Source organism: Nerophis lumbriciformis, linkage group LG34 (genome assembly GCF_033978685.3).
Source record: "Nerophis lumbriciformis linkage group LG34, RoL_Nlum_v2.1, whole genome shotgun sequence".
Lineage (NCBI taxonomy): Eukaryota > Metazoa > Chordata > Actinopteri > Syngnathiformes > Syngnathidae > Nerophis > Nerophis lumbriciformis.
In genome coordinates, this window is record NC_084581.2 from 25,373,957 (window position 1) to 25,397,220 (window position 23,264).

At 39.4% G+C, this 23,264-nt stretch overlaps 1 protein-coding gene across 1 annotated transcript in view; it reads left to right on the forward strand.

Moving 5' to 3' along the window:
• nt5dc1 (5'-nucleotidase domain containing 1) overlaps positions 1-9,328 on the forward strand; it is a 73,976-nt gene extending 64,648 nt beyond the window's left edge. Inside the window, exon 12 of the mRNA XM_061929514.2 lies at positions 8,559-9,328. Within this exon, the coding sequence (XP_061785498.1) occupies positions 8,559-8,674 (116 nt within the window). The 3' untranslated portion in view covers positions 8,675-9,328. The remainder of the gene's footprint in view (positions 1-8,558) is intronic.
• The last annotated feature ends 13,936 nt before the right edge of the window (positions 9,329-23,264 follow it).

The following is a 23,264-nucleotide window of genomic DNA, read 5'->3' on the forward strand; positions in this document are numbered from 1 at the left end:
ACCGCTCGCCTGTGCATCGGCTGGGAACATCTCTGCGCTGCTGACCCGTCTCCGCTCGGGATGGTGTCCTGCTGGCCCCACTATGGACTGGACTCTTACTATTATGTTGGATCCACTATGGACTGGACTCTCACAATATTATGTCAGACCCACTCGACATCCATTGCTTTCGGTCTCCCCTAGAGGGGGGGGGGTTACCCACATATGCGGTCCTCTCCAAGGTTTCTCATAGTCATTCACATCGACGTCCCACTGGGGTGAGTTTTTCCTTGCCCGTATGTGGGCTTTGTACCGAGGATGTCGTTGTGGCTTGTGCAGCCCTTTGAGACACTTGTGATTTAGGGCTATATAAATAAAGATTGATTGATTGATTGATATATATATATACATATATGTATGTATATATATATGTATGTATGTGTATATATATATATATATATATATATACATATATGTATGTATATATATGTATGTATGTATATATATGTATGTGTATATATATATATGTGTGTATGAATATATATATATATATATATATATATATATATGTAGAAGTGTGTATGTATATACATTTATATGTATGTGTGTATATATGTACATATATATGTATAAATGTATGTATATATGTGTATGTACGTGTGTGTGTGTGTGTGTGTGTGTGTATGTATGTATATATGTATAAATATATGAATGTATGTACATTATGTGTGTATGTATTTATATATAATATATATACATAACATAATACTATTATGTACGTGTATATGTATATATATATATATATATACTGTATATAAATGTGTGTGTTTATCTATATCCATCCATCTGTCCATTTTCTACCGCTTGTCCCTTGTGTGTGTGTGTGTGTGTGTGTGTGTGTGTGTGTGTGTGTGTGTGTGTGTGTGTGTGTGTGTGTGTGTGTGTACATATGTATATATATGTATTAAACAGGACATTAAAAAGCATTAGCTGTGCTAAAACCTGTAGAAAACCCTGTAGTAATAAATATATTAGATACATATATATATTAACATATATATTAATACATATCCAGAAGTACGTACTGTAGTACGTACTTCTGGATATCTTGATTTAAGGAACATTTAGAGTGGTCTCCTAATTTTCAATACCTGTATTCATCCAATGCCTCCCAAAGGGATGGTATTTGAAGGGTTCTTCCTTCTTGAAATATTAGTAAAACGATTCTAGTGTGCAGAGAAATAGTTTTGAACACAAGCTAACTTTTATCTACTGACAAATACACTATATTGCCAAAAGTATTTGGCCACCTGCCTTTACTTACATATGAACTCGAAGTGCCATCTCATGCAATTGTCCAAAATGTTTTGGTATCCTGGAGCATTCAAAGTTCCTTTCACTGGAACTAAGGGGCAAGCCCAACTCCTGAAAAACCAACTCCACAACATAATTCCTCCTCCACCAAATTTCACCCTCGGCACAATGCAGTCCGAAATGTAGCGCTCTCCTGGCAACCTCCAAACCCAGACTGGTCCATCAGATTGCCAGATGGAAAAGCGTGATTCATCACTCCAGAGAATGTGTCTCCACAGCTCTAGAGTCCGGTGGCGACGTGCTTTACACCACTGCATCCGTCACTTTGCATTGGACTTGGTGATGTATGGCTTAGATGCAGCTGCTCGGCCATGGAAACCCATTCCATGAAGCTCTGTGCATACTGTACGTGGGCTAATTGGAAGGTCACATGAAGTTTGGAGCTCTGTAGCAACTGACTGTGCAGAAAGTCTTTGCACTATGCGCTTCAGCATCCGCTGACCCATCTCTGTCAGTTTACGTGGTCTACCACTTGGTGGCTGAGTTGCTGTTGTTCCCAAATTCTTCTCTTTTCTTATAATAAAGTTGACTTTAGAATATTTAGGAGCAAGGAAATTTCACGACTGGATTTGTTGCACTGGTGGCATCCTATGACTGTTACCCGCTGGAAATCACTGAGAGCGGCCCATTCTTTCACAAATGTTTGTAGAAACAGTCGCCATGCCTAAGTGCTTGATTTTATACACCGGGCCAAGTGATTAGGACACCTGATTCTCATCATTTGGATGGGTGGCCAAATAATTTTGGCAATATAGTGTATCAGCTGTCACAGCAGCCTTCTGTTGCATGCAGCTGTTGCTGCTTCATGAAGAGACGTGTCTAGAAACAAAGCTGGCTGTGTGGAAACCATCAAAATAAAGTTCCCCATATCCGTTTTTCACCCATGTGCTGCTGGCGAAGGATCGTGTCCCAGGTTTTAGGAAGCATATATGCTAGTACTGGTCCCTCACCGCCCGATTTCAATACCCTGGGAGCTATTAGAGTATAAAAAACACATTCAAAATGCTCCCACATGCTGCCAATATCCCAGATGGGCCATGAACAAAAGGGATCAAGTCAGACAAAATGAATGGAAAAATACAACACAAACAAGAAACTGGCGTAAAAAGTAATGATGGGATGGTCTCTTTGAAATCCCATGCATATGAAACAACCTAATCTATGCTGGAAAATCTGGAAGGACCTTCAGCACCTGATAAACAAGAACACCATGAAGAACGTAGGGAAGAGAAATTGACCAGAAAAACAAAAACCAACAGCAGAACAAGAAAACAACAAACACAAAAACAGACCAGTGTAGGAGGAACAACCATATCATGGACTGGGACAAGGGCCAAACAAACAAATACAAAAGATGGATTAAGGAGGCTATTGACATCACCTGTACCTGAAAATGAGGGAGCATATATGCCTTCTCACACCTTGTACACATCATTCCCCACAGCCTATGGGTGAAGAAAAGATATAGTCAGGTCAGGGAATTTTATTTAGAAAATTTCCCTGCTTGGCCAGCTATTTTTTTTAGACATGTGACAGCAGGAAGCAGGGAAAGAACTCTCTGCTTGATTAACGTGGACCCCGACTTAAACAAGTTGAAAAACGGGTGTTACCATTTAGTGGTCAATTGTACGGAATATGTACTGTACTGTGCAATCTACTAATAAAAGTTTCAATCAATCAAAAAACAACAACTCAGCAGGTAGGAACCTACTTGTCTGCAGACAATAAAATTGTATTTGAAAAAAATATTAATTTAGAATTTGTAACTGTAAAATGCTGACGGTCATGTGAAGAATTTTTTTTTGATATAATGGGACTACAATATCTGCTTCATAGGGACTCAAAATACAAACAGCTCTGCTAATACAGTATGCTGTTAACCGTATTTTTGGGACTCTAAGGCGCACTTAAAATCCTTTCATTTTCTCAAAAATCGACAGTGCACCTTATAACCCGGTACGCCTAATGTACGGAATAATTCTGGTTGTGCTTACCGACCTTGAAGCTATTTTATTTGTCACATGGTGTAATAAGTGTGACCAGTAGATGTTAGTCACACATAAGATATGCATGTAGTCTGCAATATGACTCAAGTAAACAACACCAAAACCTTAAATGTTCCATTGAAAATAAAGAACATTACACACGGCACTCAAAAATCCGTCAAAATGTTTCAGTATGACTTTAAAGCCGCACCGCTTGATGGATTGTCAGCCTATTACAGCTATCCTAGTCAGAAGTACGAGTATTACTATGGTGTGTGTATAAGGACCGCAAAATAGCACCCATTAGCAGACATATTATCTGGCGTTTTGTTTCACAATATTATGCAAAACCAACTTTTCTTACCTTCTGGTACCTGCTGATGTGTATTTGAGATCTGCATAAGTCCTGAAAATTTGCACACGTCCGCCACTGTAGTCCATTGCAATGCCGTAGTTGATAAGTTTCTTCTTTTCTCTATCTTCCTGTTATGAGACATTCACCCTCTGCTGTTGCCATTTCTAATATAAAGTAGTGTAAAGTTGTAACTTATATCTCGCTATGGAAGCGCTAAAACTACCGGTGTAGTGAGTTTACATAATTCACCCACGGAACTTTAGTTATTATAGAGTTACGGTCGGACGTTTTTTCACGGGACACATTTCCGGCGTTGTTGCACTAGTGAGCCACGCAGTTCCGTTATTCCATCCATCCATCCATCCATCTATTTCCTACCGCTTATTCCCTTCAGGGTCGCGGGGGGTGCTGGAGCCTATCTCAGCTGCATTCGGGCGGAAGGCGGTGTACACTCTGGACAAGTCGCCTCCTCATCACAGGGCCAACACAGATAGACAGACAACATTCACACACTAGGGCCAATTTGGTGTTGCCAATCAACCTATCCCCAGGTGCATGTCTTTGGAGGTGGGAGGAAGCCGGAGTACCCGGAGGGAACCCACGCAAACTCCACACAGAAAGATCCCAAGCGCAGGATCGAACCCAAGACCTTCGTATTGTGAGGCAGACGCACTAACCCCTCTTCCACCGTGCTGCCTGCTCCGTTATTGATTTAAGTAAAGTCTGAATGTCATTAAAACATTAGCTCCATCTTTTGAAACTCCTTCCACCCCCGTCCTTGCATGCTACACAGCTACAACAAAGATGACGGGGAGAAGATGCTGTCGAAGGTGAGCCACGTAAATAAGACCGCCCACAAAACGCTGCATCCTGAAGCGACTGTCAGAAAGTGACTTGAAGAGGATCTGTAAAACATAATCTATGCAACATTTTGACCAAAGAACCAACATCACATTTTATGTAGACCACAAGGAAGTGTTTTCCATTTAGAAGAAAAAAAAACTATGACCCCTTTAATGCGCCTTATGATCCGGTGCACCTTTTGTATGAAAAAATACCTGAATAGACCAGCTCATCGGCAGTGCGCCTTATAATCCGGTGCGCCCTATGGTCCGAAAAATACAGTATGTGCCCCACTGATATTCAAGTTTCCCACTTTTTGTGTTTGTTATCAAGGGAGGAAGTGTGGCATGTTGTATTCTGAGGGAAAAGTCTCAGTGTCTTCTTCTGTCGTAACTTCCCCTTCAAAGTTCCGCCAGTGTTCTCGTCGTATTCTGTGTTGCCACTTCTCACACACTTGCAACACGGTGTAGTCTGAGCAGCACATACCTGACCAACACTTAACAAACACACTCTTGGGCCCTGCTGCCGGGTATGGTTTACAGTAGGAGTATGACACCATTTTCTACCGCTTCTTTCTTTCGGTGTCCCCGGGGTGCTGGAGCCTATCCCAGCTGCGCTCGGGCGAAAGGCGGGGTACACCCTGGACAAGTCACCACCTCCTCACAGGGCCAACACAGATAGACAGACAACATTCACACACTAGATCAGGGGTGTTAAACTCATTTTCATTGAGGGCCACATCGCAGTAATGGCTGCTTTCAGAAGGCCGATTTTTTTAAAATGAATTTACATTATGCATGCGGGTAATAACCTGTGATTAATCGAAATGTATATGCAATTGATTATTAGATTTTTTATGTATAACTTGGGCAGCATAGGGGTTAGTACATGTCAAACTACTTCCTTAACCGCCATAACCATAACACCAGGGGGAGTTCCACAAACCACGTTAACCCCAGATTCCGATCTAACAAAGGTCTTAACTCATTCTCCTTCTATGCCACATCAATATGGAATGCACTCCCAACAGGTGTAAAAGAAAGGGCATCTCTATCCTCCTTCAAAACCGCACTAAAGCAACACCTCCATGCAACTTCAACCCTTGACTAACACCCTCCCCCTTCCACATCCTACCTCTCCAGATTGTAAATAACCAAATGTAAATAATCAAATGTATTTCTAATGTATATACTTGTTCTTATGCTATCTGAACTCACTATGTTCTCTGCTCGCTGTACATATCCTACCAAGTCAGACCTACACTGTTTCAATGCCCATTTCTCTAATGATGCAATTGTTGATGACTGAAGTGCTGATATCAACCAAACCCTCCTCATCCCACCCCCAGGATTGTAAATAATGTAAATAATTAAATGTATATACTCTGATGATTAACTTGTGTGATAAGCTTATTATGATGATAGTATAAATTGGAACCATGAGTTGATTAATGTGGACCCCAACTTAAACAAGTTGAAAAACTTATTCGGGTGTTACCATTTAGTGGTCAATTGTACGGAATATGTACTATACTGTGCAATCTACTAATAAAAGTTTCAATCAATCAATCAAAGTGCATGTGCCTCACAATACGAAGGTCCTGAGTTCAATCCCGGGCTCGGGATCTTTCTGTGTGGAGTTTGCATGTTCTCCTCGTGACTGCGTGGGCTCCCTCCGGGTACTCCGGCTTCCTCCCACCTCCAAAGACATGCACCTGGGGATAGGTTGATTGGCAACACTAAATTGGCCCTAGTGTGTGAATGTGAGTGTGAATGTTGTCTGTCTATCTGTGTTGGTCCTGCGATGAGGTGGCGACTTGTCCAGGGTGTACCCCGCCTTCCGCCCGAATGTAGCTGAGCTACGCTCCAGCACCCCCCGAACTCGAACGGGACAAGCGGTAGAAATTGGATGGATATATATCTTGCTTTAAAATCATAAATAAAGGGGACAAGCAGATATTTAACTATTTGTTTTTATCTCTCAAAAATAGTTTTGCAATACAGTATATAATAATATAATTGGCATGATCAGATATTATTAAAGTTTAAAATATGCATTTTTTTTTTCTGTCAAAATTGAAAGAACGAATGCATTTAGTGAAAAAAAAAAATCAAATAAGTATTTTATTGAAACCCATTTTTTTAAGCTTTTGCAGGCCACATAAAATGATGTGGTGGGCCAAAACTGGCCCTCGGGACTTGAGTTTGACACCTGTGCACTAGATCAAAGGTTTAATGGCCACTGTACTCTTGTTGTCAGGCTCGGATCAAGATTTTTGGGAGTTTGCACACATCCGTTCTGAAAAAAAGATCACTGATTTTGAACGATAGGACCTGACTGACAATCTCTCTTGTAAAGTGTTTGATGCAGATGCTAGTATGTATGTGTGCATATATATATATATATATATATATATATATATATAAGGTTCCAATCCTCACCTGTGACCTGTTTGTTTGTAATTAATGTGTGTGTGTAAAAGGTCAGTGAGTTTCTGGGCTTCTGACAGACCATTGCATCTTTCATCCAGTGCTGCACACATGTTTCTGGATTCTGAGTCATGGGGAAGGCAAACTAATTGTCAAAGGATCCGCGAGAAAAGGTAATTTAACTGCATAAAACAGGAAAGGGGTATAAAAAGATATCCAAGGAATTGAGAATGCCAATCAGAAGTGTTCAATCGCTGATTAAGAAGTGGAAAATGAGGGATTCAGGTAGACCAGCAAAGATTTCAGCCACAACTGCCAGGAAAATTGTTCGAGATGCAAAGAAAAATCCACAAATAACTTCAGCTGAAATACAGGACTCTCTGAAAAATTGTGGTGTTGCTGTTTCAAGATGCACAATAAGGAGGCACTTGAAGAAAAATTTGCTGCATGGTCGAGTGGCCAAAAAGTTAAATTTTGGTCTCATCACTCCAAATTACTTTGTTCCAGAAATTTGAGGCTTGTCTTTGTGCTGTATGGCGTAATGTAAGCGGGATACTTTGTGACATTTGCGCAGAAATGGCTTTCTTCTGGCGACTCGACCATGCAGCCCATTTTTCTTCAAGTGCCTCCTTATTGTGCATCTTGAAACAGCCACACCACAATTTTTCAGAGAGTCCTGTATTTCAGCTGAAGTTATTTGTGGATTTTTCTTTGCATCTCAAACAATTTTCCTGGCTGTTGTGGCTGAAATCTTTGCTGGTCTACTTAAATCCCTCATTTTCCACTTCTTAATCAGCGTTTGAACACTGCTGATTGGCATTCTCAATTCCTTGGATATCTTTTTATACCCCTTTCCTGTTTTATGCAGTTCAATTACATTTTCTCGCAGATCCTTTGACAATTATTTTGCTTTCCCCATGACTCAGAATCCAGAAACATGTGTGCAGCACTGGATGAAAGATGCAATAGTCTGTCAGAAGCCCAGAAACTCACTGTCCTTTTATACACACACATTAAATTCAAACAAACAGGTCACAGGTGAGGATTGGAACCTTGATTAGCCATTCAAACCTGTTTGTGTCAACTTTTGTGCATGTTATCAGATCAAAGACACTGGGGTATGTCAACTTTTGATCAGGGTCCTTTGGGTACTTTCTTTTGTTATTTTTATTTAAAAAGAGTAAACACAGTAAATAGCTTCACACAAGCATTAAGCATGAGTGGAAGAAAGGCTTTTGTGTTATCATTCATATTCTCTGAAGAATGGCCAAGAAATCATAAATTCTCCCAGGGTATGTCAACTTATGAGCACGACTGTATATATGTGTGTGTGTGTGTGTGTATATGTATATATATATATATACATGTGCGTGTGCGTGTGTCTGCCTCACAGGAATGGACAAGAACTTTCAACAGGTACATTTGTGGTTTACCTGAAACTGTCTGCTGTTTGAAATAAGGTGGTGTTCACCATTGTTTTTGTTATAGAAATAATGTAGTTTTGTCGATTTCACTGTGGCTTTAAAGCTTTAAGTAGCCTGCATTTACAATGAATAATTCTTGTATTATTTTTACAACTCTTCTGCTTTCTAGATCTTCCTCTGGACTACAAGTTTCTCAGGTTTTCGCCTGATAAGCCATGCACCGTTGGATATTTTCCCAGGCCCCCAGACTCGTTGCTAAAGATGTGTCCAAATGTGTGTATGTAGAAAACAAATGTTATGATTAAAACAACAACTCATCCCTCGCACCCTCTCATGAGAGGCATGTGTCACCACTTCCACTTGTATTTCCCCACCTAATCCAAAATCATTTGTTTCGCACACTGTTCCTCAATCATTGGAAAAACGTGTTGAATGTAACCTAAGCTAAAGATTCTATGTAATCAGGACAATATTGTTTTATAGTATAGTTTTCAGTACATGTGAGAATACACAACTGTGTGTGTCTGTGTATGTTGGCCTATCTGCAAGGAGTAATTAGTTGTGGAAAATATTGTTCTCATGTGTCATATACTGTATGATGTGCCTGATTCTCTTTTTTGGTTCAACAATCCAAAATGTCATGTACAAAATAATCCAGATGTTGTTACCTCAGTGATGTGTCTGACCTTACACAGAACCTCGTCTATTGCAGCTGTTTTTGTTACGGACGCATCTGTGCCATCACTTGTTATTGTTGACGTGTTCTTGTAATACACAGTTTCCTGGATGAAACATAGTACCTTCAAGTACCCGGGGTGTGAGGTATTTTGCTTGTAACAGTTATGTGGAAAATGTTCATCTTAAGGTCATAAAGTGTCAAAGAGCTTGCACAATGCTGTTTCAATAAAATGCAATGAATGTGGAAGAGTCTTCTTTTTGGTGCATCATGAAAAAGGTTTTAATCCTATTAGGACTATTTATTACAGGATTTGTTGCATTGTATTATGATCCGCTATTAAATTGTTTAAAAAAAAAAAAAAATTGTTTTACTGCTTTTTGGTACATTACTGTTGATGCCACAGCAGTGGTTCTCAAACTTTTTTTCACCAAGTACCATAATGACCAACAATAATATACAGTAGCAAAGTAGGCCTAAGTCAGGGGTCGGCAACCCAAAATGTTGAAAGACATATGGACCAAAATTACAAAAACAAAAAAATCTGTCTAGAGCCGCAAACAATTAAAAGCCTTATAAGTGTTATAATGAAGGCAACACATGATGCAAGTGTCCATATTAGCTATATTAGCCTACTATCAAAATGACTTGAAACGTCTTATAATGAAGCCAACACATGATGTAAGTGTCTATATTAGCCTACTATCAAAGGCTGATGCAAATCTTCGTTGACAGAAATGATGTATTTTAATTTTAATTCTACACATTTTTGCAACATTGGAAATCATTAGTAAAATGGAGGCTTCTCACAGCATGAGATAACTCCTGGAAATGACTGGCTCAGAATGACAAAGGTATGGATGTGTGTGTCCAATGTTTAAGGAAACAGCAGGCTGTCTTCTTCTAATGGATACATTACAATCTTTGCAAGCTGGATAACGTTTGCTGTGGTCTGGAACAACATGGCTTACAAACAACTATCAGAAATGCAGCCAATATTACATACAGATAATGTGTCATGAGACATGCAAATATAAATTGAATAGACCGAGGACGTAAGTAAAGGAAATTAAATGAGCTACAAACGAGGCATAATGATGCAATTAGTACATACAGCTAGCCGAAATAGCATACTAGCATTGGTTAGCTTGCAGTCATGGATTGACCAAATATACCTAATTAGCACTCCAGCAAATCAATAAAATCAACAAAGCTCACCTTTGTGCATTCACGCACAGTATACAAAGTTTGGTGGACAAAATGAGACAAAGAAGGATTGGCATGAAACACGTATTTCTGTGGCAGCATCAGAGAAAGTTGTACATATACAAACCCTGTTTCCATATGAGTGGGGAAATTGTGTTAGATGCAAATATAAACGGAATACAATGATTTGCAAATCCTTTTCAACCCATATTCAATTGAATGCACTACAAAGACAAGATATTTGATGTTCAAACTCATAAACTTTATTTTTTTTTGCAAATAATAATTAACTTAGAATTTCATGGCTGCAACACGTGCCAAAGTAGTTGGGAAAGGGCATGTTCACCACTGTGTTACATGGCCTTTCCTTTTAACAACACTCAGTAAACGTTTGGGAACTGAGGAGACACATTTTTTAAGCTTCTCAGGTGGAATTCTTTCCCATTCTTGCTTGATGTACAGCTTAAGTTGTTCAACGGTCTGGGGGTCTCCGTTGTGGTATTTTAGGCTTCATAATGCGCCACACATTTTCAATGGGAGACAGGTCTGGACTACAGGCAGGCCAGTCTAGTACCCGCACTCTTTTACTATGAAGCCACTTTGATGTAACACGTGGCTTGGCATTGTCTTGCTGAAATAAGCAGGGGCGTCCATGGTAACGTTGCTTGGATGGCAACATATGTTGCTCCAAAAGCTGTATGTACCTTTCAGCATTAGTGGCGCCTTCACAGATGTGTAAGTTACCCATGTCTTGGGCACTAATACACCCCCATACCATCACAGATGCTGGCTTTTCAACTTTGCGCCTATAACAATCCGGATGGTTCTTTTCCTCTTTGGTCCGGAGAACACGACGTCCACAGTTTCCAAAAACAATTTGAAATGTGGACTCGTCAGACCACAGAACACTTTTCCACTTTGTATCAGTCCATCTTAGATGAGCTCAGGCCCAGCGAAGCCGACTGCATTTCTGGGTGTTGTTGATAAACGGTTTTCGCCTTGCATAGGAGAGTTTTAACTTGCACTTACAGATGTAGCGAACAACTGTAGTTACTGACAGTGTGTTGCTGAGCCCATGTGGTGATATCCTTTACACACTGATGTCGCTTGTTGATGCAGTACAGCCTGAGGAATCGAAGGTCACGGGCTTAGCTGCTTACCCAATCATGGCACCCACCTGTTCCCAATTTGCCTGTTCACCTGTGGGATGTTCCAAATAAGTGTTTGATGAGCATTCCTCAACTTTATCAGTATTTATTGCCACCTTTCCCAACTTCTTTGTCATGTGTTGCTGGCATCAAATTCTAAAGTTAATGATTATTTGCAAAAAAAAATATGTTTATCAGTTTGAACATCAAATATGTTGTCTTTGTAGCATATTCAACTGAATATGGGTTGAAAATGATTTGCAAATCATTGTATTCCGTTTATATTTACATCTAACACAATTTCCCAACTCATATGGAAACAGGGTTTGTAAACAAACTATGATGAGTTCAAGGATCGCTGAAATTAGTAGGACAAAATGGTGCTTGCCAAATACTGTCATCAGTGAAGCATGTTTAATATAAACAATGGGATTTCTAACAATTAGGGAGGTTTGTGTCATGTTTATTCCCCTACAGAAAATATATCCATCCATCCATCCATTTTCTACCGCTTATTCCCTTCTGGGTCGCGGGGGTCACTGGAGCCTATCTCAGCTACAATCCCCACCTCATCGCAGGTACAGAAAATTTGTATAAATACATTTAGTTTTAATATACAGAAAATATATTAAAACAAAATGTATTTATAAAAATATAACTTTTTCCATTTTCACACATCTCTGAAAGAGGTCCAGGGAGCCACCAGGGTGGCGCTAAAGAGCCGCATTCGACTCTAGAGCCGCGGGTTGCTGACCCCCTAACTAAGTATTCATTAAAACAAGGCTGAGGTTTTATTTAACAAGTATATTTCATTTTTTTGGGCAACTGTCCCATTACAGTCATTTGAACAGCAACACTGTGTTTGAAAATTGGAAAATAAAACACCAATCACTTATTGTAAGTGATTCTTTGGCGTACCACTCGTGGCACCCTTACCACAGTTTAAAGATCACTGTGCTATATTATTGTATCCTTCCAAATACTTTGCCAGTTGATTGGTCAATAGATAATCACCATCCAGGAAGCATTAATGATGAATTCTTTGTTTACACTGCGATGTGTCAAGGGGACCCTTTTATGCAAAACCAACTTTTCCTACCTATTCATACCTGTTTTTGAGTATTTGAGATCTGCCAATTTGAAATGAAACCACGGAGGCAGGGCGAAGATATTTCTAAAACGATCTTGCCTTCCTTCGTACTTCCTCCAAACGAGCCTTTGGAATTTTCACAATTTGTGACGTTTTTCCCATTAGTGATGTCAGCGAATATCTCCATATATGGTCGAAATTTAACCAAAGTGCTTTGCGCAAGTTTGCCGCTTGAGTCTCTGTGGGGCAGACTGGCTCGTACATGCACATGCATCCTCCACTGTTGCCATGACATAGTAGCGGATAGTTGTAAGTACTATCTGTCAGTAGACTCCATATCGAAGTGCTCAAAACTACAACATGAATGACGGTAGGACTATGCCAGGGGTCGGCAACCCAAAATGTTAATATATATAGTATAATAGCCTACTATCAAAATGACTATGTGTCGCAGGCTGAAGCAAATCTTAGTAGGACAAAAGGATGTTCACCAAATACTCTCATCAGTGAAACATGCACACAGTTGGGAGGGTTTGTGTCATGTTTGTCCTCACATAAAAAACATATTATAACAAAAAAAATATTTCCCCCCCATATTTTTCCATTTTCAATCCTCTTTTAAAAATGCTCCATGGAGCCACTAGGGCGGCACTAAAGAACCGTGGGTTGCTGACTATATATGCGATATGGACTATAGGAAAATAAAGCATTCAATTTTTATTTTTTTTTTACCTAAATTTGGATTTATGATTTTTTTTCCTCTACTTTTTAGAGAAACCAACAAACACAGATGACGGCTAATTCAAAACAAGTTTTTCTTTTATTTGATCAAAAACTATTTTAAAATGACACTGCATCTTAATCTTCGCAAAACATTCTAATTTGTGAAATTTTAGACCGGATATAAATTTTACTTTTAATGGAATAATTTTCAAGGAACTACATCAGCGTTTCTCAAAGTGTGGGGCGCGCCCCATTGGTGGGGAATAGAGACATGACAGGTGGGGCGCGAGGAACGGGAGGAAATTTCTCTTTAAATTTTTTTTTTAATTATTATATTCTCAGATTATTTTTTTTACTATGCTTTCATTTTCTATACACACTGTAAATCACTTTGTGATTCTGTCTGTGAAATCCGCTATATAAATAAATGGAAATTACCGGTACTTATTTTTACTGTAGGCTTTATATTTCTCGGTACGAGCGAAAGTTTGACAGACATAGCAACAGTAACTAATGGGGGCGGGGCTAAGCGGAACAAACTTTCGCGCGGATGGGTAGCAGGCTAATGTGTGGATCACAATTACACAAATATATACATTTGTGACTCGCACCTCAAAGGTCGTCGAGCCAGAGCCAGCGCCTGCAGAGAAACAAAAATGTGACGGGCACACACTGTGTCATTCACCGGGAAGCACTCGCGTCAAGGCAGCTCAACCCCGAACTCAATGAGGTTTTAACAGATGTTGTGAGCGCGGTAAATTTGATCAAAACACGACCACTGAAAGTGCGACTGTTCTCTGCACTGTGTGAGGAAATGGGAGCTGATCATACAGCCGTGCTGTTTCACAGTGAAGCAAGGTGGCTCTCCCGGGGAAAAGTGCTGTCACTTGCCCTGTCTTGCAAATGCATAGCTCCTCCTTTTTTTTTTTGCAAAGATTGCAAAGTGGCACTTTTATTGTATTTATTATTGAACTTGATGCAAGTTATTTGATTTATTATTGAACTTGATGCAAGTTATAACACTTTTTTTGATTTATTATTGAACTTGATGCAAGTTATAACACTTTTATTTGATTTATTATTGAACTTGATGCAAGTTATAACACTTTTTTTGATTTATTATTGAACGTGATGCAAGTTATAACACTTTTTTTGATTTATTATTGAACTTGATGCAAGTTATAACAGTTTTTTTGATTTATTATTGAACGTGATGCAAGTTATAACACTTTTTTTGATTTATTATTGAACTTGATGCAAGTTATAACACTTTTGTTTTATTTATTATTGAACTTGATGGAAGTTATTTTATTTATTATTGAACTTGATGCAAGTTATACCACAGCTGCACAGTTATTTTATTTATTATTGAACTTAATGTTATTTTATGTTATTGAGTTTGAATGTATACAACTTGATGTTCAATAAATTTGAAAATGTTAAAGCTTGGCATTAGCGCTCTGTTGGGGCGATGGGGACAGGTGGGGCTTGAAAACTCCCCCTTGTCCAAAGTGGGGGATGACAAAAAAAGTTTGAGAACCACTGAACTACATTAAGAGCTTCCTCTGAGAGGCAATACTTCTGTCAACAAAAATGTGTATATATTTGCATATATATCAGTGACGTGCAGTCACTAGAGGCAGGTGAGGCAGGGTGAGGCCTCACCTGCATCATGGAAAGAAAAAAAATGTAAAAAGAAAAAAACACATATTAAATTGTTAAATGTATCCATTGATTATACTATAAAGTTATTTTCCATTTAACTTCACCAGTTTTAGATTATTTTTCCTCAAAATCGCTGAATTTTCACATTTGCCGTTCAAATACTGAGAAGAGACGGTGCGGTGAACAGCAGCCAGTTGAGGCAAGTCACTCATTTGTGCCTCAACATGGATTGCGGACTCGGCTAACTGCTGGCCTGCTGTGCAGTGAGACCGTATTGCTATATGAACTATATTATACATTTCCATAGTTTAGTTAGCTGAGGTATATAATGTACAGTGTATTTTGTCAACAACTGTATGTGTGTAACGTATTTCTTGTGCTGAGCGATCATAAAACGGCTGCAAAAGACGCACTGACTGAGGCTCGCAGTAATCCCGCCTCCTGCACCCCCGCCGTAGAATTTGCACCCCCTGACGTGAGTGTTATATCAACTAAAGCCCACACTTAAACTTTCCACGTGCAAGATTGAATCTATTTAAAAAAGTTATTTCATAAGTAGCCAAAAAGTGCAAAAACAATAATGTTCGTGTTGGAGGAGTTGTGAATGACTGCAGGGCCACAACATTAGGTACACCTGCAGACTGCAGGTGTACCTAATTCACAACTCCTCCAACACGAACATTATTGTTTTTGCACTTTTTGGCTTCTTATTAAATAACTTGTGTAACCTATTTTTATGGACTTTCCTCTTTGTGATGTTAAGTTCCTGTTATGCGCTGTTATACAGTATATGCCTTGAGCTCTTATTTTGAAGGCGCTAAGAGCGTAAGTGATGACACGTTGTAGTGGAGCGGAGGTTTTTGAAAGAAGGTAAATAAAGTGGTCCTCGTGTAAACTGGAGCCTCCGTGTTTGTTATTTTATAGTTTCATAGAGTATAGGCGACATTTATAAACCCTCGGTTACACTTTTTTAAATAGATTCAATCTTGCACGTGAAAAGTTGAAGTGAGGGCTTTAGTTGATATAACACTCCCGTCAGGGGGTTCATTAATCCAGCACAACAGCGGCGCATGGACTTTATTTATAAGTAAAGGTAAGACCATAATAACGTTTTTTTATTAAATGTGCTTTTTTGTGTGCTACAGTTTGTATGTGTAAAGTTAAAGTTAAGTTAAAGTACCAATGATTGTCACACACACTAGGTGTGGTGAAATTTGTCCTCTGCCTTTGACCCATCCCCTTGTTCACCCCTTGGGAGGTGAGGGGAGCAGTGGGCAGCAGCGGCGCCGCGCCCGGGAATCATTTTTGGTGATTTACCCCCAATTCCAACCCTTGATGCTGAGTGCCAAGCAGGGAAGAATGCTGGTATGAGCTTTTAAACATAACCCGTTAACTGCTGCCAATCAAATGGTGAATAAGATACTCTTTGGTGTTCATATGTTTGTAAATCTGACTGTGATGAAGTCAGTGCCTCACCAGCCATCAACCTCACCGCACGTCACTGATATATATACACACGCATATATATATATATATATATATATATATATATATATATATATATATATATATATATATATATATATATATATATATATACATAGATAATCAGCATTCAGCTAGCATTAATGATGAATTATTTGATTACGCTGCAATGTGTCAAGGCACGTCACTCAGGCAATGATGAGAGATATAGCAGATTAGTCTCGCTTAACAAGTGGCTGGCTAGCTTCTGTAGACAACAGGGACTAACGTTTATTGATAATTGGCCCTCTTTCTGGGGCAAACCAGGCTTGCTGATGAGAGACGGCCTTCACCCTAACCAGGAAGGCGCCATCATCCTGTCTAAAAACATAAACTACTGTTTAAGTCACATTTGACTAACTACACTAGAGCAAGCCCGGTCACAGGCAATTACAGAGCCTGCTAGTCCGGGTGAGGAGTCAGTTAAGCTAGAACTAGCCAGCGCCAGGCTGGATAATTCCTGTACGCATAGCAATTTTCTTAGAATAACACACAACTCACATAATGTGTTTTCTGTTGTGAATGTGTCAGAGGTAGATATGCATTCTACTGAGGTGGCAAATCATGATGCGTTCAGTCGATCGCAGCATCAAGCAAACAATCTGAAAATTCCTGTCGCATCAATTCCTAGATATGGTCGAAACTATTTAAAGTGCACTACGTATAATAAACGCAACATTATTAATATTGCTACAACGGATAATTTAAACAAAAACTCGTCAAAACAGCCCAATACTTATAATATGGGCTTTTTAAACATAAGATCATTGTCTCCCAAAACGTTATTAGTTAATGAGGTCATTAGAGACAACAATCTTAACGTCATTGGTCTTAGCGAAACCTGGCTCAAACCAGACGATTTTTTTGCGCTAAATGAGGCATCTCCTCCTAACTATACGAATGCGCATATTGCCCGTCCCCTCAAAAGGGGTGGGGGGGTCGCACTAATATACAATGAAAACTTTAACCTTACCCCTAACCTAAATAATAAATACAAATTGTTTGAGGTGCTTACTATGAGGTCTGTTGCACCGCTGCCTCTCGATATGGCTGTTATCTACCGCCCCCCAGGGCCCTACTCGAACTTTATCAATGAATTCTCAGAGTTCGTTGCTGATCTAGTGACGCACGCAGACAATATAATCATAATGGGGGACTTTAATATCCATATGAATACCCCATCGGACCCTCAGTGCGTGGCGCTCCAGACTATAATTGATAGCTGTGGTCTTACACAAATAATAAATGAACCTACGCATCGCAACGGTAATACGATAGATCTAGTGCTGGTCAGGGGTGTCACCACCTCCAAAGTTATGGTACTCCCGTATACTAAAGTAATGTCTGATCATTACCTTATAAAATTCGAAGTTCCGACTCATTGTCAACAAACTAATAATAATAATAACTGCTATAGCAGCAGCAACATTAATGCTGCCACAACGATGACTCGTGCTGACCTACTGCCTTCGGTAATGGCACCATTCCCAAATTATGTCAGCTCTATTTGACAATGCCCTGCGCAAAACCATTTATAGTATAGCACCGCTAAAACAAAAAAGGGCCCCTAAAAGGCGCACCCCATGGTTTACAGAAGAAACCAGAGCTTATAAATTATCATGTAGAAAGTTGGAACGCAAATGGCGCACGACCAAGCTTGAGGTTTTCCATCAAGCATGGAGTGATAGTTTAATATCGTATAAACGCATGCTTACCTTAGCTAAAGCTAAATATTACTCAAATCTCATCCGCCTCAACAAAAAGGACCCTAAATTTTTGTTTAGTACAGTAGCATCGCTAACCCAACAAGGGACTCCTCCCAATAGCTCCACCCACTCGGCAGATGACTTTATGAATTTCTTTAATAAGGAAATTGAACTCATTAGAAAAGAGATTAAAGACAACGCATCCCAGCTACAACTGGGTTCTATGAACACAGATACAACTGTATCTACGACGGATACTGCAATACAAAATAGTCTCTCTCTTTTTGATGAAATAACATTAGAGGAACTATTACGGCGTGTAAGTGGGATAAAACAAACAACATGTTTACTTGACCCACTTCCTGGGAACCTTATCAAGGAGCTTTTTGTATTATTAGGTCCATCAGTGCTAAATATTATAAACGTATGACTTTCCTCTGGCACTGTTCCCCTAGCATTCAAGAAAGCGGTTATTCATCCTCTGCTCAAAAGACCTAACCTTGATCCTGACCTCATGGTAAACTACCGACCGGTGTCCCACCTTCCCTTTATTTCGAAAATCCTCGAAAAAATTGTCGCACAGCAGCTAAATGAACACTTAGTGTCTAACAATCTCTGTGAACCTTTTCAATCTGGTTTCAGGGCAAATCCCTCTACGGAGACAGCCCTCGCAAAAATGACTAATGATCTACTGCTAACGATGGATTCTGATGCGTCATCTATGTTGCTGCTTCTTGATCTTAGCGCTGCTTTCGATACCGTCGATCATAATATTTTATTAGAGCGTATCAAAACACGTATTGGTATGTCAGACTTAGCTTTGTCGTGGTTTAACTCTTATCTTACTGACAGGATGCAATGCGTCTCCCATAATAATGTGACCTCGGACTATGTTAAGGTAACGTGCGGAGTTCCTCAGGGTTCGGTTCTTGGCCCTGCACTCTTTAGTATTTACATGCTGCCGCTAGGTGACATCATACGCAAATACGGTGTTAGCTTTCATTGTTATGCTGATGACACCCAACTCTACATGCCCCTAAAGCTGACCAACACGCCGGATTGTAGTCAACTGGAGGCGTGTCTTAATGAAATTAAACAATGGATGTCCGCTAACTTCTTGCAACTCAACGCCAAGAAAACGGAAATGCTGATTATCGGTCCTGCTAAACACCAACATTTATTTAATAATAACATTTGACAACCAAACAATTACACAAGGCGAATCAGTAAAGAATCTGGGTATTATCTTCGACCCAACTCTCTCGTTTGAATCACACATTAAGAGTGTTACTAAAATGGCCTTCTTTCATCTCCGTAATATCGCTAAAATTCGTTCTATTTTATCCACTAGCGACGCTGAGATCATTATTCATGCGTTCGTTACGTCTCGTCTCGACTACTGTAACGTATTATTTCTGGTCTCCCTATGTCTAGCATTAAAAGACTACAATTGGTACAAAATGCGGCTGGTAGACTTTTGACAAGAACAAGAAAGTTTGATCATATTACGCCTATACTGGCTCACCTGCACTGGCTTCCTGTGCACTTAAGATGTGATTTTAAGGTTTTACTACTTACGTATAAAATACTACATGGTCTAGCTCCGCCCTATCTTGTCGATTGTATTATACCATATGTCTCGGCAAGAAATCTGCGTTCAAAGAACTCCGGCTTATTAGTGATTCCCAGAGCCCAAAAAAAGTCTGCGGGCTATAGAGCGTTTTCTATTCGGGCTCCAGTACTATGGAATGCCCTCCCGGTAACAATTAGAGATGCTACCTCAGTAGAAGCATTTAAGTCCCATCTTAAAACTCATTTGTATACTCTAGCATTTAAATAGCCCCCCTTTTAGACCAGTTGATCTGCCGTTTCTTTTCTTTTCTCCTCTGCTCCCCTCTTCCTTGTGGAGGAGGGGGGGGTGGCACAGGTCCGGTGGCCATGGATGAAGTGCTGGCTGTCCAGAGTCGGGACCCGGGGTGGACCGCTCGCCTGTGCATCGGCTGGGAACATCTCTGCGCTGCTGACCCGTCTCCGCTCGGGATGGTGTCCTGCTGGCCCCACTATGGACTGGACTCTTACTGTTATGTTGGATCCACTATGGACTGGACTCTCACAATATTATGTCAGAGCCTCTTGACATCCATTGCATTCGGTCTCCCCTAGAGGGGGGGGGGGGGTTACCCACATATGCGGTCCTCTCCAAGGTTTCTCATAGTCATTCACATCGACGTCCCACTGGGGTGAGTTTTTCCTTGCCCTTATGTGGGCTTTGTACTGAGGATGTCGTTGTGGCTTGTGCAGCCCTTTGAGACACTTGTGATTTAGGCCTATATAAATAAACATTGATTGATTGATTGATTGATTATGTCAACAAAAACGTAGCATTGTTCATTGTGTGCAAATAATAATCTCCCACATAGATATTAATAAAATGCAAATTTAAAGCTTCTGTCTTGAATAAAATACTTCTGTAAATAATAATACTAAACCAGTGAGAGGACTATAGTTTTAGTCAATGATAAATGCAGACTTAGTCTTTGTATGTGCACCACATCCTTAGCGACAGGCGAATGCTTTTTTTGCTTTTTTCTCATCACACATGCTACTTGTGTAAATGAGTCCACCACCGTAAGCAGTCAGTTGTTTTTGCAGCAGCGTTGCATTTCCCACACTCGGCTGGACACTTCAATTTCGGATGCAGGAATAAGTTTATTAAACAAAACTTTGCAGCGTGCAGTCATTTGTTTCACGCCTGTTGCCGCAAATCCAAACCGCTGACAACACTTTTCTTTGGAACAAACGTCTCGCTTTCGTTCGTGTCAGCATCGGCCATGTTTTGCTGTGCGTGTGAATCTACCGCGAAGGAAGTAAGGGGGGAGGGTGGAAGCTACGGAAGCTCCTGGGGGCAGAAAGTATGTCGGCGCAAGAGAAGGAAAAAATCCACAATGTTTAATGCGGCGCTAATTTTGTTGTTAATATATCAGGGGATGTTACAAACACCTTTATTATGTGTGTCTAAGACACGGGTGTCAAACTCGTTTTCATTGAGGGCCACATCGCAGTAATGTGCCACCTTTTTTAAATTATGCAAGCGGGTAATAATCTGTGATTTATCATTAAAAAATTGTTTTTTTTAAATAATTTGATAGCATTGATATAAATGTGTAGCAGTAATCCCCTCATATTATTACATTATTGCCTATGCCAGGGGTGTCAAACGTGTTTTCATTGAGGGCCACATCGCAGTCATGGCTGCCATTAGAGGGCCGCTTGTAACAGGAAATAATTAATGAATTTGCCTATGAATTTAAATAATTAAAATTTAAAACTACCAAGGTTTTTTACAGAAAAAAACTGGCAGCTTAGTTGCCAGACTTTTACTGTAAAATATATGGTGTTTTTTACTATTAATTTTAAGACATAAATAGAAATACAGTACCGCTGTTTAATTTTATTTTGGCGACTCAGGTGCCAGTTTTTTTTTTACCATAATAAAATGTACCATAAAATCATCAACCATGCATTTTAAAGTAAAAACAAACAAACATTGGTCTTTTCCCCCCCAACTTACGCTTATGCTATAAAAAAAAACTCCCTACATTTTCTAGTAAATTCTTTTTGTCATTTTTATAGTGTACAATTTGATGGATAACTTGCTTCAAAATCATAAGTTAAGCAGATATTTAAGTATTTATTTGGATTTCGACCAAAAAAGTTAGATACTATAATATTTGTTGCAACATTTGACACTATTTTTTTTCTCCTGTCAAATTACCTTTCGTAAGAAAATAAGAAAGTAAAGAAAGAAAATATAAGGTATTTTATTGACACATATTATTTCCAGGCTTTTGCGGGCCATATAAAATGACGTGCAGGGCCACATAATTTTATCTGCCCCACGGGCCTTGAGTTTGACACTTGTGGCCTATGCACTTGATTATTAGATTTGTTCATATACAAATTAATGGATCATACGTAAAAGTGACAAGCAAATATTTAACTTTTTATTTTTATCTTTACTAACCTATCATTGTATATAATAATGTATTATTTGGCATGATTTGATAATAACATTTAAAAGATGCATTTTTTTCCTGTCAAAATCGAAATAATTATTTGCATTGAGTAAAAATATTACGTATTTTAGTAACACACACTTTTCCAAGGCTTTGGCGGGGGCCACATACAACGATGTGGCGGGCCAGATCTGACCCCCGGGCCTTGAGTTTGACACCTGTGGTCTAAGAGGAGCATCAACATTTGCATTTCAAAATATGGGAAATCTCCTGAAAATTGGTCAAAATATGAGAACTTGCAAGCTAATCGACTTTATAAAAGTAACGCTGGTTGTTGCTACTAACTCACACTTGTAATGATACATTTTGCTATCATATATTCTATCTGCAAATGTATTTTTGTTGTAAAAAAAAAACATTAAATAAAATATCGTCCGATACCGATAAAATAATTAAGGCCAATATCAATATTCGTCAAAATGTCAAATATCGTCGCTCATGATCGGTCGATTCCTACTTTGTATCGTTCTTTCTCGAGCCATAGAAGAACTTGGGGTTACATTGGGAGTCACCATTCTTTCAGCCTTGAACATGTGACTGGAAGTACCAAAACAAGCTGGAACCAGTACCAAAACAAGCTGGGACCAGGACCAAAACATGCCTCAAAATCATACTTGCCAACCTTGAGACCTCCGATTTCGGGAGGTGGGGGGTGGGGGCGTGGTCGTGGGTGGGGCAGGGCGTGGTTGAGGGCGTGGTTAAGAGGGGAGGAGTATTTTGACAGCTAGAATTCACCAAGTCAAGTATTTCATACATATATATATATATATATATATATATATATATATATATATATATATATATATATATATGAGCTTTAAAAAGAGGTAGTGAGTGACCTGAAATGGTTTTCACTTCACAGGTGTGCTTGAAGCTCATCGAGAGAATGCCAAGAGTGTGCAAAGCAGTAATCAGAGCAAAGGGTGGCTATTTTGAAGAAACTAGAATATAAAACATGTTTTCAGTTATTTCACCTTTTTTGTTAAGTACATAACTCCACATGTGTTCATTCATAGTTTTGATGCCTTCAGTGACAATCTACAATGTAAAGTAGAGTTATG